At 42.1% G+C, this 13,967-nt stretch overlaps 1 protein-coding gene and 1 long non-coding RNA gene across 2 annotated transcripts in view; one reads left to right on the top strand and one right to left on the bottom strand.

Annotated features, from left to right (window-relative positions):
* Nucleotides 1–2,552: 2,552 nt before the first annotated feature.
* On the bottom strand, nt 2,553–3,157 carry LOC308638903. The gene is made up of 2 exons (XR_014019960.1): nt 3,019–3,157; nt 2,553–2,707 (listed from the first exon to the last, which is right to left on the bottom strand). It is a non-coding gene; the product is annotated as an uncharacterized lncRNA (long non-coding RNA).
* AR (androgen receptor) overlaps nt 2,714–13,967 on the top strand; it is a 162,311-nt gene continuing 151,057 nt past the window's right edge. The window contains exon 1 of the mRNA XM_081276843.1: nt 2,714–4,277. Coding sequence (XP_081132969.1) covers nt 2,770–4,277 — 1,508 coding nt within the window. The 5' untranslated portion in view covers nt 2,714–2,769. The remainder of the gene's footprint in view (nt 4,278–13,967) is intronic.

Raw genomic sequence — 13,967 nt, 5'->3', positions numbered from 1 at the left:
TGGTGGGCCTGAGGTTGTGATGACCATTCAAATAAAGTTACAAAGTGTCTGTGCATTTGAGTTATATATTCCTATTTCCCCTTACAATAAAGAATGGAATTTAGGCATGTTGCAATTTGGCATCATATGGATTGTAAGACTGCTTCTTTACCACAAGGAGGGATTTGTGAGTCTTCATCAAAGGGGGGGGGGGGTATTATTGGCATATGTCCAGGGAGGTCTGTAGCTATTAATGTCTAAGCTGACAATTTTTCATCTCCTCAGGTGAAAGGGTCCTCAGGCCTTAGTATTCTGGAATGTTCATTTACAGCTATTTACCAAGTGCCCAGGAGATTGACAGGTCTAGCTAAAATAATGAAGAAGACTGGCTCAGGTTCTACTATTATGGAACACAGAACAAATTATGTCCTTGCTTCTACTTGTTCATCTGTGAGATAGAGCTGATCATGTCCACTCATTTTTGCCGTTAGATTTCATTTACCTCTTTTGGTCAAGTAAGTAATGCCCATAATACTTCCCTATGAGCAAGATAAAGCAGCAATCACTCTTTTCTCTTTAGAAGTCTGTAATATTCAAGTCTTAGGGAAAATCTACATAAACCTTCTGGGACATAGTGGTCTAAGGAATATAAAAGCTAGGGAGGCCAAAGGCCTTCCTACGAGAAAACATTGCTTATAGGTCTTCCCTTTCATTTCCTCTATTGTTACATTCCCACCTCCGCTCCATCTTTACACAGGGGCTGTGAAACCCCTCTGGAAGGAGAGTTGCAGTCCCACATCACTCTCCACCCTTAGCTGCCAATCAAGAGGAAGAAAAGCAGCCCTACATAGGTTCTATTCCTTGGATAGTACAGTTCAAAAGTTTAAAATATGTAAAGACATCTTGGAAACTCCAAGAATACAAACAAACATTTGCAAAGCTCTGGACAAAATCAAGGGTCCACATGTAAATGGCAAGCAGTTGCTGTGTTTTGCGTGTTTGCCTGTTTGAGTGTTTTTTACTATGCAACTTTGGATAGGTGTGAACTGCTGGTTAGAGGCAATTCCAGGCAGGAAGAGGTCAGAGAATACAGCAGGAATGACCTCTGGTTCCTAGGGCCTAGGGTTCCCAGAGCAAATGGCACCCTGCCATGAGGCCCAGTCTAGCTCCATGTTGGTAATCGCAAAGGTTTCAGCAAGTACCAGCTGGCTAGGCTGTAGCTTGCTCCTTAATTTGTAGGAGACAATATTTTCAACGTGCTCCTGTCGCCCCTTCCCCTCACCACCCCAAGCCTCTGATTTGGTACTGGGCTTTGGATTCAAGTGTGTTGAGTGCTGGCCTTCAGGAGATCCGGTAGCCCTGTCCTCAAAATAAAGCTCCAGGTTAAAGCTTTTGGCCCCGGCTCCTGAACCCCGGTATAGAAAAGTAAGAGGTATTCCAGGAGCAGGGGTCCTCCGGGGCTTGAGCGAGCTTCTCCTGCCCTCGCCCACGCTGTGCCAGCACTTGTTTCCCCAGAGCCACTGGGCGCTAGCTTGCGGTGAGGGGAGGGGAGAAAAGGAGAGGGGAGGGGAGAGAGAAAGGAGGTGGGAAGGCTAGGAGGCCGGCCTGGCGGGGGCGGGACCGACTCGCAAACTGTTGCATTTGCTTTCCACCTCCCAGCGCCCCGAGATCCCGGGGAGCCAGCCTGCTGGGAGACACGGAGGGTCCGGAGCAAACCTGGAGGCAGAGGAGGCGACGGAGGGAAAAAGATCTAGCTAGCCGCTCCAGTACCGTACAGGAGCAGAAGGGACGCACCGCGCCACCCCAGCCCGGCTCCAGCGACAGCCAACGCCTGTTGCAGCTCAGCGGCTTCGAAGCCGCCGCCCCGGAGCTGCCCTTTCCTCTTCGGCGAAGTTTCTAAAAGCTGCTAGAGACTTGGAGGAAACGAGGAAAGTGCCGGGTAGGACTGACGGCTGCCTTTGTCCTCCTCCCCTTCAACCCCCCCCCCCCAACCCCAGGTCTCCTCTCCCGCAGCTGCCTCCAGCTACTCTCGGTCTGCCACCCCTCCCACAAACCCTCTCCCCTTCAACCCCGTCGGCCCAGCTCTGCCAGCCAGTTTGCAGAGAGGTAACTCCCTTTGGCTGCAGCAAGCGAGCTAGCTGCACGTTGCAAAGAAGGCTTTTGGGATCTGGGCGACTGGGGAGCGCTTCAGCACTACAGCCAGGACCTGACTCCTTAGCACGCAGGGAGGGCCCCTTGGTTCCCCACAATCCCCCTCTACCTCCTCCTGCTGCACCCCCTCACCGCCCCTGTGAGTGCAGAGCCAGATATCAAAAGATGAAATGGCAGGGCTTCAGTAGTTGAAAACAAAACCAAACAAAACCAAACAAAGCCAAAACAAAACAAAAAGAAAATAACCCAATTTTTATTTGCACCTGCTTCACTGGACATTGAATTTGGAAAGCAGAGGACCTCCCTCCCCCCAAGATTTGAGCATCTTTTGAATCTGCCATTCAAGTATTTAGAAACAGACTGTAAGCCTAGCAGGGCAGATTGTGTTCAGCGCGTGTTTTCCTCAACACAGGACTTTGAAGCTGTTAGAACGCTTTTTTTATTGTTGTTGTTGTTTGTGTGTTTTGGTTTGGTTTGGTTTGTTTTTTTGCTCCTGCAAGTTTTCTTCCCTGGAGCTTCCCGCAGGTGGACACCTAACTGCAGCGACTACCGCATCATCTCAGCCTGTTGAACTCTTCTGAGTAAGAAAAAGGGAGACAGGGTAAGGGAATTAAGTGGAAGATTCAGCTTAGTTTAAGGATGGAGGTGCAGTTAGGACTCGGGAGGGTCTACCCCCGACCTCCGTCCAAGACCTATAGAGGAGCTTTCCAGAATCTGTTCCAGAGCGTGCGCGAAGTGATCCAGAACCCGGGCCCCCGGCACCCTGAGGCCTCCAGCACAGCACCTCCCGGCGCCCGTTTGCAGCAGCAGCAGGAGAGCAGCCCCCGGCAGCAGCAACAGGGTGAGAATGGCTCTCCCCAAGCCCACATCAGAGGCCCCACAGGCTACCTGGCCCTGGACGAGGAACAGCAGCCTTCACAACAGCAGTCAGCCCCCGAGGGCCACCCCGAGAGCGGCTGTCTCGCAGAGCCAGGAGCTGCTACCGCCGCCGGCAAGGGGCTGCCGCAGCCGCCGCCAGCACCTCCAGACGAGGATGACTCAGCTGCCCCATCCACGCTGTCCCTGCTGGGGCCCACTTTCCCGGGCTTAAGCAGCTGCTCCGCCGACCTTAAAGACATCCTAAGCGAGGCCGGCACCATGCAACTCCTTCAGCAACAGCAACAGCAGCAGCAGGAGGTGGTATCCGATGGTAGCAGCGGGAGAGCTAGGGAGGCCGCTGGGGCTCCCGCCTCCTCTAAGGACAGTTACTTAGGGGGCAATTCGACCATATCTGACAGCGCAAAGGAATTGTGTAAGGCGGTGTCAGTGTCCATGGGCTTGGGTGTGGAGGCGTTGGAGCATCTGAGTCCTGGGGAACAGCTTCGGGGAGATTGCATGTACGCGCAGCTCCTGGGAGGTCCGCCCGCTGTGCGTAGCACTCCCTGTGCCCCGCTGGCCGAATGCAAAGGTTCTTTGCTGGACGACGGCCCAGGAAAGGGCACTGAAGAGATTGCTGAGTATTCCTCTTTCAAGGGACCTTACGCCAAAGGGCTGGACGGCGAGGGCCTGGGCTGCTCTGGCAGCAGCGAAGCAGGGAGCTCAGGGACACTTGAGCTGCCGTCCACTCTGTCTCTCTACAAGTCCGGAGCATTGGACGAAGCAGCAGCGTACCAGAGTCGCGACTACTACAACTTTCCGCTGGCCCTGGCTGGGCCGCCGCCCCCTCCACCACCTCCCCATCCGCACGCCCGCATCAAGCTGGAGAACCCGCTAGACTATAGCAGTGCCTGGGCAGCAGCTGCGGCGCAGTGCCGCTATGGGGACCTAGGAAGCTTGCATGGCGGAGGTGCCGCGGGACCCAGCTCCGGATCGCCCTCGGCAGCCGCCTCCTCTTCCTGGCACACTCTCTTCTCAGCAGAAGAAGGCCAGTTGTATGGACCATGCGGCGCAGGCAGCGGCGGCAGTGCAGGAGAGGCAGGGGCTGTAGCCCCCTATGGCTACGCTCGACCACCTCAGGGGCTGGCAGGACAGGAGAGCGACTTTCCTGCACCTGATGTGTGGTACCCTGGCGGCGTGGTGAGCAGAGTGCCCTATCCCAGTCCCAGTTGTGTCAAAAGCGAGATGGGACCCTGGATGGAGAGCTACTCCGGACCTTACGGGAACATGCGGTAAGTTTCTCCTCCCCAAAACGTCACCTTTCTCGGCTCGGGGCACAGATTCGCTATGCATTCTAAGATAGCTAGCCACTCCTTCCCACGCGAGCATTTCTACTAACCTTGGCAGATCTCAGACTGGTTCCTTAGGAAGGGCTGCACTAAATCTGGAGCCCTCCCAGGGACTCTGGGCCCGCCAAAGTTTGGACCTGAGCATCTGAATACCTGCTGTGCGCATTGGGTGCTGGTTCAAGCCCTTTCATATTCCTCGACAACTCCCCTGACCATCTAAAATTCTCATTACCATCTGGTACTCCAGGTTCCACAGGCTTTAAATTAAAATTCCATTACACTGGACTCTTTCACAGATAAAGCCCTTAAGCCCGCCACTCCCTTTTACCTCCTTTTCTCAAAGTCCTGTAATTTCCTTCAGAATGACTGCAGTTTTTTCCTCTTGGGGTCTGCTAGTGTTCACCTTCCAGTCTGTGCATGGCCGGTCTTGACAAAATAGAGGTAAAAGTGCTGGACCAAGTGTTTCCTAGCCCGCCTCCTCCAAAAGAATAAAACGGAATTCCGGGTTAGGGAAGCAAAAAGCCTCTGGGTGCTGAGGCCTCTATGTGAAGGAGTGAGGTTCCCTTCCTTGGAAGCAACTGGGGATGTGTTCCAGGGTTGGGAGGTCAGCAGAGAGAATCCAACCAGGAACGTTTGGAGCGGGTAAAAGGGCAACTTTCTTGGTAAAGACTGGACAAGATTTACCCTCACAGGTTTCTCAGCATTGGTTGACTTATGTTAGAAGTAGTTACTTCTTGGGTCGGTTGTCTCTTGTAAAGTGTTTATTTTCCCTGTGGATTATAACAGATCCACAGCCCTCTCAGGTTTGCTTCAGATGTATAAAGAGACGAATGTTCTTTTAATGAACAATGTTACTAGATTTGAGTCTGACTTGTAAAAGTGTTGGGAAAAAATTTTGTAAAGCATTTCCTGCTATTCCAGTGTGCTAAAAAATCTGTATTGGGGAGGTAGGAGTAAGGCTCTTTATTATAATACTTCATTTCAAGAACGTGCTTGCATTTTAAAACATGAGTTTTACTGCTAATAAATGGAGTAAGAATTGTTAAGTAACCTATGATCTATAATTTTGCCTGAGTTTTAATTAGGACATGAGAAATGTGGCCATCAATTTCATCTTGTTTATTAAAGTATTTTCTTCACTGAAGTTTTTGAGCTTCTTGGAGACCATGTTGAAGATCTTCCCCCCGCCACTACCAAGTTAAAATATTCATTTATCTGGTGAGAGAGGAAGTATTGATTGGGGAATTAATTCTTTGGATTTCTCAGGTGCTGAAGTCCCTTGGACTTCTGTCTTACTTTATGTTTCTGTAGCAATTTTATTTTATCTATGACTTCTCCAGATTTTTTTTTGGTTAGACTTAGCATATTTGTTTGATGACTTAAATCTAACAATTTGCCTCCTTTCATTGATGATTCTATTCTTGGAAGGTTGATAGCACAGGGTCAAAGAGAGAAAAAGGAGGATAGGAGTTCATAAAATATTATTTTCTGTATTGTTGAAAAAACAGCTTCTTATCAGGTTTTACATCTTATTGGGTTTTTAAGGTTTGGCTTACTGGATTTTCAAAGCATTCTTTTGGTATCGTCAAAGTATTTTCTAGATAATTTACAGTGTTTATTTTTGCAATGGGTTATGCTGTGGGATAAAAGGTCTTATTCATTTTATGAGAACAGATTTACTTGGTAGGGTTAATTTTTGGGGGGTTGTCATTAGAGAACAGAGTTCCTTTTCTACTGTAATTTTTTTTCCAAGGGGAAATTGTCTAAGCTGCTTCTTGACCTACTGTGATGCTAAATGGAGTCACTGAAACCTTCCATATTCTGTATAATTCTCCCCTGTTGGGAGAGTGGTATGTTGATATTCACTCAACAGGGAGGAAACTAATAGTTCTACATATTTGTTTAGGGATAAGTGTCTTTGAAAATAGAACCTAAATTTTCAGTGAGCGGCTGCAGAGCAGGGAGTTCTTCCCATCAGGTGTACGGTAAGCTTGGTGATTTTATCACAAATCTTAATGGAAAAACTTCTCTATTAGGAAGATCATCATACCATAATGCCTCCTTGACACTGTTCAAATTAATGAGCACAATTATAAGAATTTAGCAGAACCTGAAGAAATTTTTTAAATTATTTAATCTTTCCTGAATTTAATTGCTGCACTGGCTATAAGGAGTTCAGTAAAAGGGAAAACTGATGTTCCTGTCGTGTGGGTTGACAAATAATTTTCATTTCTAGAATATAGAAAATCCTTAAGTTACTTTTTTGGAAATTAAACAATTTAATCAGAATCCCTCTTTAAAAGTTGAAATGTTTTCTTACTTTCTCTTTCTTTCCCTCACTTTTTAAGAGCACAGTTTGGTGAAATGCAAAGGGACTTTAAAAACCAAAGTCAGTTTTTTTTTTCCCTCTGTATTGCGTGTATTATGTGCTAAATTTGAGTTTAAAAATCTCAAAATTCTAGAATGCTTCCAATAACCTGTTAGGTTCCTTCTTTTCCAAGTGTGTGTGTTTGTGTGTGTGTGTGTGTGTGTGTGTGTGTGTGTGTGTGTGGTCATGTACATTAGTTGGTTAAGTGGAGGGTTTTTTAAAACTTTAGTTACTGCTGCAGTAACTCTATGTTCTTATATATCAACAATGTTTCTGCTCAAAGAAGGTCAGAAGACAGCAGTGGTCCTATTTTTACTTAATTTAGAATGTGGTTTGTGAACAGAAGGAATAATAAAAAGTGATGAAGCTTGTTTGCGACCCGGATGATATTTTATGGATCTGTCTTCTCTCAGAGATCAAACAAGACTATACAACTTTTTTAGCTGACCACTGGTCCACTTGACAGATGTAGGCCCCTTCATATCTCAGCAAGAAGCACAATAATATGGCAAACATTTTTTTCTTGGGCGTTGGGGCCGAAAGGAGACCATGTAGAGTTGGGATTTAGAGAAATTATCCAGAATGCAAAAAGAACATTTTAATTTTTCTCTTGGTTGTGTACTCCAGTCTCCATAATAGGTAATATTTTTAGTAGTGCTTTGAGATTAGAGAGTCCTGCCTTTAGCTATTACCTTTTTTCAAAATATGGAATTTTATTAATTCCTCCTTTTATTTTTGCTCCCCTCCCCAATTGTCAAGCAGCTTTTTATGTCTATCTTATAAAGACTAATTTATCTGTTTTGTAAAGCAAAATTTTGCTATTTGGGCCTCAGTTTCTGATGTCTAGCTCCAAGTAATCAGAACATGAGACCCAAATAGCCACACTGAGTGCACCCTATTTGTAAACATATACAGGAGGTAGCCAAAGAAGGACCCTCTTGCTTGTCCACAGACTATCTCTCTCAGCACAGCCAAAGGTTAACACATTGGTGGGGGAGGTTTTCAGAGAAGCTTTCAGCCTTCCAATTGCAGGATTACTTTGGGGTGCTTTCTTGCCAGCACTGGTTTTACCTTATCAAACTTTCACTTGTTGAGCTGCAAACTGTAAAATAATATATTGAATTTGCTGGCATATTTAATTTTCTTCATTAATATTAATAATAACTTTCTCATATTATGTGTATATATATGCTTTTAAAACTAAGAATTCCTTGGTCTCCTGACTCGTACGTACATGTATAGTAACCAACCTTGGTGGGATCATGTGAGTTGAATGTAGACAGTTTTATTATTAATACTGTTATTGTCATTAACAATGGTTATATCAACACCACCGGTTTCATTTGGAACTATGTTCAAGCAGGGATCAGAATGCAGGCTGGTTGTGGCAAAGAAAGGGGCTTCTTTTACCACCGAAGCTGAAATCATAATTCTGAAAACTGAAAAACAAACAGAAAAATGGTTTCATGAGCTTGACTGGAGAGGGTAAAAGGAGATCTTTCTCTAACCCCATCTCCACCATTTTCTCTTTGTCTGCAGCTTCCTCGAGTGCTGCCTATCCCCGATTTTATTTTATTCCACTCCTTTCATGCTTTTGACATTGAAATATAGACTCTTCTTCCTACTTCTCAGGATATTTTTCTCATTACACCTGTGGCATGCTAGTAAAGAATTTCTTTTTTAAAAAATCTGCAGAGTAGCAGATCAGATCAACCCTAGCACCTCTCTCTTAAGAGTAAATGACATGAGCCGATTGCAAAATGAATAGCTGGGCTTTTTACCTTGAGGTTAGAGCCTGATTCAGTAGTTTCTGAGGGAGCGAAACTAGATGGCTTGAGGACTCAGAAATTTAATGAAGTATTTTGCTGGCTACCGTCTTAGTCTTAGTGTCCCTCTCTTGATCTCTGTCCCTATCAGTCCACTGGCCCTGTTGATAACCTTCTCTTAGTCTCTGAGAATAAGTGGACCCTTTCTCTTGCTAGACAGCTCTGTCTGGATCGGACTTGTGCAATGCACTAATCTGCAGGTGAGGGTACTCATTGGAAGTGTCCAACTGAGCTAACCTGCTCAAGCTCTGTGTAAATCAATCATTTGAAAACAATGGGAAAATCTTAAATAAATTATTCTACTCCAGACTTCCTCCCTACCAACATTCCACTGAGTCCTGGGATATTAATTCAGAGGAATTAATAAAATCCTAAATTCAAAGCTGGCTTTAAAAAATTGCTTGTAAAGTTATGTGCAGTAATCAGCATTGATTACCCTTCATCATAGGGAAAATTTTTTGAAATCCTAAAGTTACGTACTCTTTTCAAAGAAAAGACTCAGAATTTTCCAGTTTATTCACTAGCCATTTTGTAAGTTTGAGTAGACCACGAAGGTGCTTAGTGATCACCTCTTTGCTAGGTGGGGGAATATAAATAGTTGCATTTTCTATGATATTTGTTTATCATGTGGGGAAACCTCTCTGGAGCAGAACTTACATCATTTTTCTTCTGGAAGCTTCCCACATGACTCTAATGCTTTAGATTGTTGCTCAGTAAGGGCTATACTCAGGGACGGCTGCAGAGAGATGATAGCTGACAATTTATTGCTTGTACACTCATGAGTGATACCACCCCATCTCTCTCAAACAGATTACTGCTGACAACCTGCAGGCCATATCAGGGTTGAAGGTGGCTCATTTAGAAAAATTTATAGCATTAAAATTCTGGTCGCTGGAGAGTGCTGTCAATTAAGATCACATAGTATTGAGTTTTATTTTGTTAGTAGTATTGAGTTGTAATTTACTATCTGTAGTATTCACCAATGTGAAGTATATAGTTTGATGGTTTTTAGTATACTTAGAGTTATGTGCAAACTACCATAATTTTAGAACATTTTAATCACCCCCAAAGGAAATACTGTGCCACTTTGTAATCGCCCCCTTACCTAGTCCCAATACTGAGCTACCACTAATCTACATTCTTTCTGTATGGATCTGCTTATTATAACATTTCATATAAATGGAATCAAGCAATATGGGGGTCTTTTATGCCTCACATTTTCCACATAGAATAATGTTTTAAAGGTTCAAACTTGTTGAAGCACATGTCAATATTTCATTATTTTTTATAGCTCAATAATGTTCCATCATATACCACATTTTGTCTGTTCATCAGCTGATGTACATTAGGATTTTTCCAACTTTTGGCTGGTATTGATAATACTGCCATGAAAATTAGTGAACAAATTTTTGTACAAATGTGTTTTTTGCTTTTTGGGGGGTATTACCTAGGAGTGAAATTTCTAGGTCATATTGTACCTCTCCATACTTTGTGAGAACTGCCAAGCCATTCTCAAAAGTGGCTGCACCATTTTACAAACCCACCAGCAATATATAAGGGTTCCATTTTCTCCACATTTTGCCAATATTTACTATTATCTCTTTAGGATAGCTATACTAATGGGTGTGCATGCAGTGGTATCTCATTGTGGTTTTGATTTGCGTTTCCATAATAATCATCATGTTCAGTATCTTTTCATGTACTTATTGGCTGTTTGTATACTTTCCATGGCAAAACTATCCTTTCATATACTTTGCTCATTTTCAGGTGGGTTGTCTTTCTTTATGATTTAGTTGTGTTTAAATGTGTGTGTGTGTGTGTGTGTGTGTGTGTGCATGTGTTTATGTGTACACACACACATATACTCTTGGTACAAGTTCTTTAACAGATAATTGTGAATGTTTTTTTTTATATGTCATGGGTTGTCTTTTTGTTTTCCTGAGGGTATTCATTGAGGCACAGAGTTTTAAGTTTCATAAAGTTCACCTTATGTATAATTTCTTTTTTGCCTATGACATTACTATTTTATCTACGAAGGCCTTGCCTGATCAAAATCACAAGGATTTATACCTATGTTTCCTTCTAAGAGTTTTATAATTTTAGCTGTTTGTAGTTAGGTCCTTGATAAATTTAGATTTAATTTATATATGTGATGACAGTAGAGATCCAGATTCATTCTTTTGCATATAAATATCCAGATATAGTAGCATCATTTGTTTATGTTTCCCCATTTAACTATCTCAGCATCCTTTGTGTAAAATCAGTCAAGCATAAATGTGAGGCTTTATTTCTGAACTGTCAACTATATCTCATCAATCTGAATGTCTGTCCTTATGTCAATATTACACTGTCTTGATTACTGCAGGTTTTGGTAAGGCTTGAAATAACAAAATGTGAATCCTCCAACTTTGTTCTTCTTCAAAATTGCATTGGCTCTTGCAGTTCCCTTGAATTTTCATCTGAATTGGAATCAGCTTGTCGTCTTCTACAAAGAGGCTGGCTGGGATTCTGATAGGGATTGTACTTGATCTGTAGATCAATTTGGGGAATATGGTTTCTTAACAGTATTGTCATCTAGTACATGATTATGTGATGTCTTCCTATTTATTTAGATCTTCTTTACTTTTTTCAAAAATGTTTTATAGTTTTCAGAACATAAGTTTTGCGCTTCAGTTATTAAATTTACTCCCAGGTATTTTATACAACTATGAATGAAATTAAAATTATTTTTTCTGATTTTCTTTCAGTATTGTCCATTGCCAATGTGTATAAATATAGTTAAAATTAATTTTAAAATATTAATCTCATAACTGCAACCTTGTTGAAATTACCTGAGTGTGAATATCTCTGGAATTACTGCCCTGAAAGTTGAACTGCACTTCATTTCATCCTTTATGAATGCTATATGGAGACACTAGTGTCAGTTTTACTCAGGTGCAAATTAGATCTGGTAATCTCATCCCCTTCCTGGATGAAGAGGACAATGTTTCTGCATATTTAGCTCTTTGGGAAACAGCAGAAATGAAACCTAATTAGGTTTGTATTGTTAATAGTCTTAATTTTTAGAATTTGGATTTGGGAACTATTAGCAAGGGAGTAAGGAATAATTATGATTTCTATGTAGAAAAATAACATGAAGAAGTAATGAAGATAAACTAGGCCACAGAAATCACTAGTTATATTTGGCTTGTGTTTAGGTTTGTGTAAGCAGCTGAAGTCATAATTTTATGTTTTTATATGTTGTCCTTTGAATAAAGTAAATCTCACCACTCCTTCTGGTGTGTATTTCTGGATGGAGAAATGGTTGATTTACTGTCATGCAATTTAGGCTTCTTTTCAGGAATGCACAGCATAGCCATGAAGCAGAAATAAAGTTCTTCTCTACAGGGGCTGAACTTTGGCCTCATTAATACTTTAGACTAAGAGTCATAGCTATAGCTGTAGTGTTCTGATAATGAGAAGTGAACTGCAAGCTACTGAGCAAAAAGGTCCTATTTGACCTCATGGCTAGCTTTAGAGATTACCTCAATAAAGTGTCATTTAAAAAATCTGTCAGTCAACCACTTTCCATTAAGCACCTGCTGTATGCTTAGCATCTGTTAGAAGGAGGCACATCAGGGAAAGGCAGTACAATTGAGAGAGAATCTTGAGGTTGCTGCTTTGCAGGAGCATTCAAAAAAAGAAAGAAAGATAAAGAAAAAGAAAAGAAAGGCAGCACTGTGATACTAATATGAAGTGATGCTAGTTTTTCTTTTCTTCTTTTTTTTAATGTAGGCATTCTACAAAGAAATGGACAGAAGTGGCCACCACTATGTATTACCTGTGGCTGCCTCTAATCCTTTATGGACATAGGTAGGAACATGACTGAACTCAAGCAATAAATCTATCTTGAGGTCTTGGTGAATATTTCAAGCAATGGGACATTATATCTCTGGAAAGATGAGTGAATTATCACAGGGGTTGAAATCTATTTCTGCTTATTTAACAGTGCTACTCTAGTCAAGTTAATTATTAGTTTCTTCCTCATTTTCTTGGCTCTATAATTGCACTTGCTGAGAACATGTTTTGATGTCTTTGATTGGACAAGTCTGTGATAATATGAGTAATGAACTAAAGTTGAAGGTGATTAATGAGTCTTAAGTTTTGTGTGATAGCCAGTGAAGATGCCATTGTGGTGGACAGATGAAGAGTTATTCTTCCACTTGTAAGTTTTCCATTAATTTTGGTGACTTGCTTTGAATCTCTAAATAAATGGGGTTTTGAAATGTTGGTTAAGGGAGGTTCAAGGAGTAAGGGACACATGACAATCGTTTTCTTTTAAGAGCTTTACTGAATTAAATGATGTAGCTTTTTGAAATGGCCCAACACCTAATCTTGGGCTACATTTTCTAAAGATTGAGTAGGTTCCTGGCTTGTGAAATGTGGTCCCACTATGTGGCCACTAGGGGGACTACAAGTGTCCCATGGCTGGATGTCCCTGGGAGTGGACAACCTCCTTAGGTGGTTTCAACATACAGCTAAGGCTCAGGATACTTTGAACCAGAACCCCCTAACATTTAACAATAAATAAGCTACTATGGTATTTATTATTTCATGTGGGATGTTCTTTCCAAGAGTTTCAACGATTTTTTGGTAATACTAATTGACTCCTTGATACTGTTTTCTGCATATAGATCAAGGAGCAGTTACAATTTACAGTTTACAAAATATTTTCATATTCTTCTATTGAATTTCATTCTTATTTCTGCCCTGTAGAAGTGGCCAGAGTTTAGAGTAATATAATACTATTATATAATCAGTATTCCTATTATAAATATGCTCAGAGAGGCTAGGCAACATGCCTACATTTAAACAGCTCCAAATTGGCAAATATGGTGTTTCAGTCTGACTCTTTCTTTTTCCAGTCATGTGTTACTGCTTATTGCAGACTTTTTACTTAATAGATAGGAAAGATGAGATTCAGAGAGGCAAAGGAATATAACTGGTATCAATAATAGAAACTGATGAAGGTCTTAAGGCTTTTAGATCTTTTATCTACCAATCAGACTGATGGGTTGGGTTGTGTGAAAGTTCTAGGTGTCAATATCCTTGCTGTTTTACTTTTCAGACTGCATTTATTCAACAAATATTCATTGAGCATCTACTATATGCCAAATTCTGCACTCAGCATTGGTGATGTAGCAATAAAAAGGCAGACAAGAATTTCCTTCATGGAGCAAAAAGTTTAGTGAGTGGAGACATAGAATATATCAGAGGGTGATAAGTGCCATGAGGAATAACTTAGCACAGGGTGGGAGGTAGATGATGATGGTAAAAGGGAATATTTTATATTTATTGGTCATAGAAGGCCTTACTGAGATAATGATATTTGAACAAAAGCCTGGAAGAAATGAGGAAGTCAGCTATGTGGTTATCTTGGGTTAGAATATTGTAGGCACA

Source organism: Spermophilus citellus (assembly GCF_964194105.1).
Source record: "Spermophilus citellus genome assembly, chromosome: X".
Lineage (NCBI taxonomy): Eukaryota > Metazoa > Chordata > Mammalia > Rodentia > Sciuridae > Spermophilus > Spermophilus citellus.
This window is presented reverse-complemented; position numbering and strand designations above follow the sequence as displayed.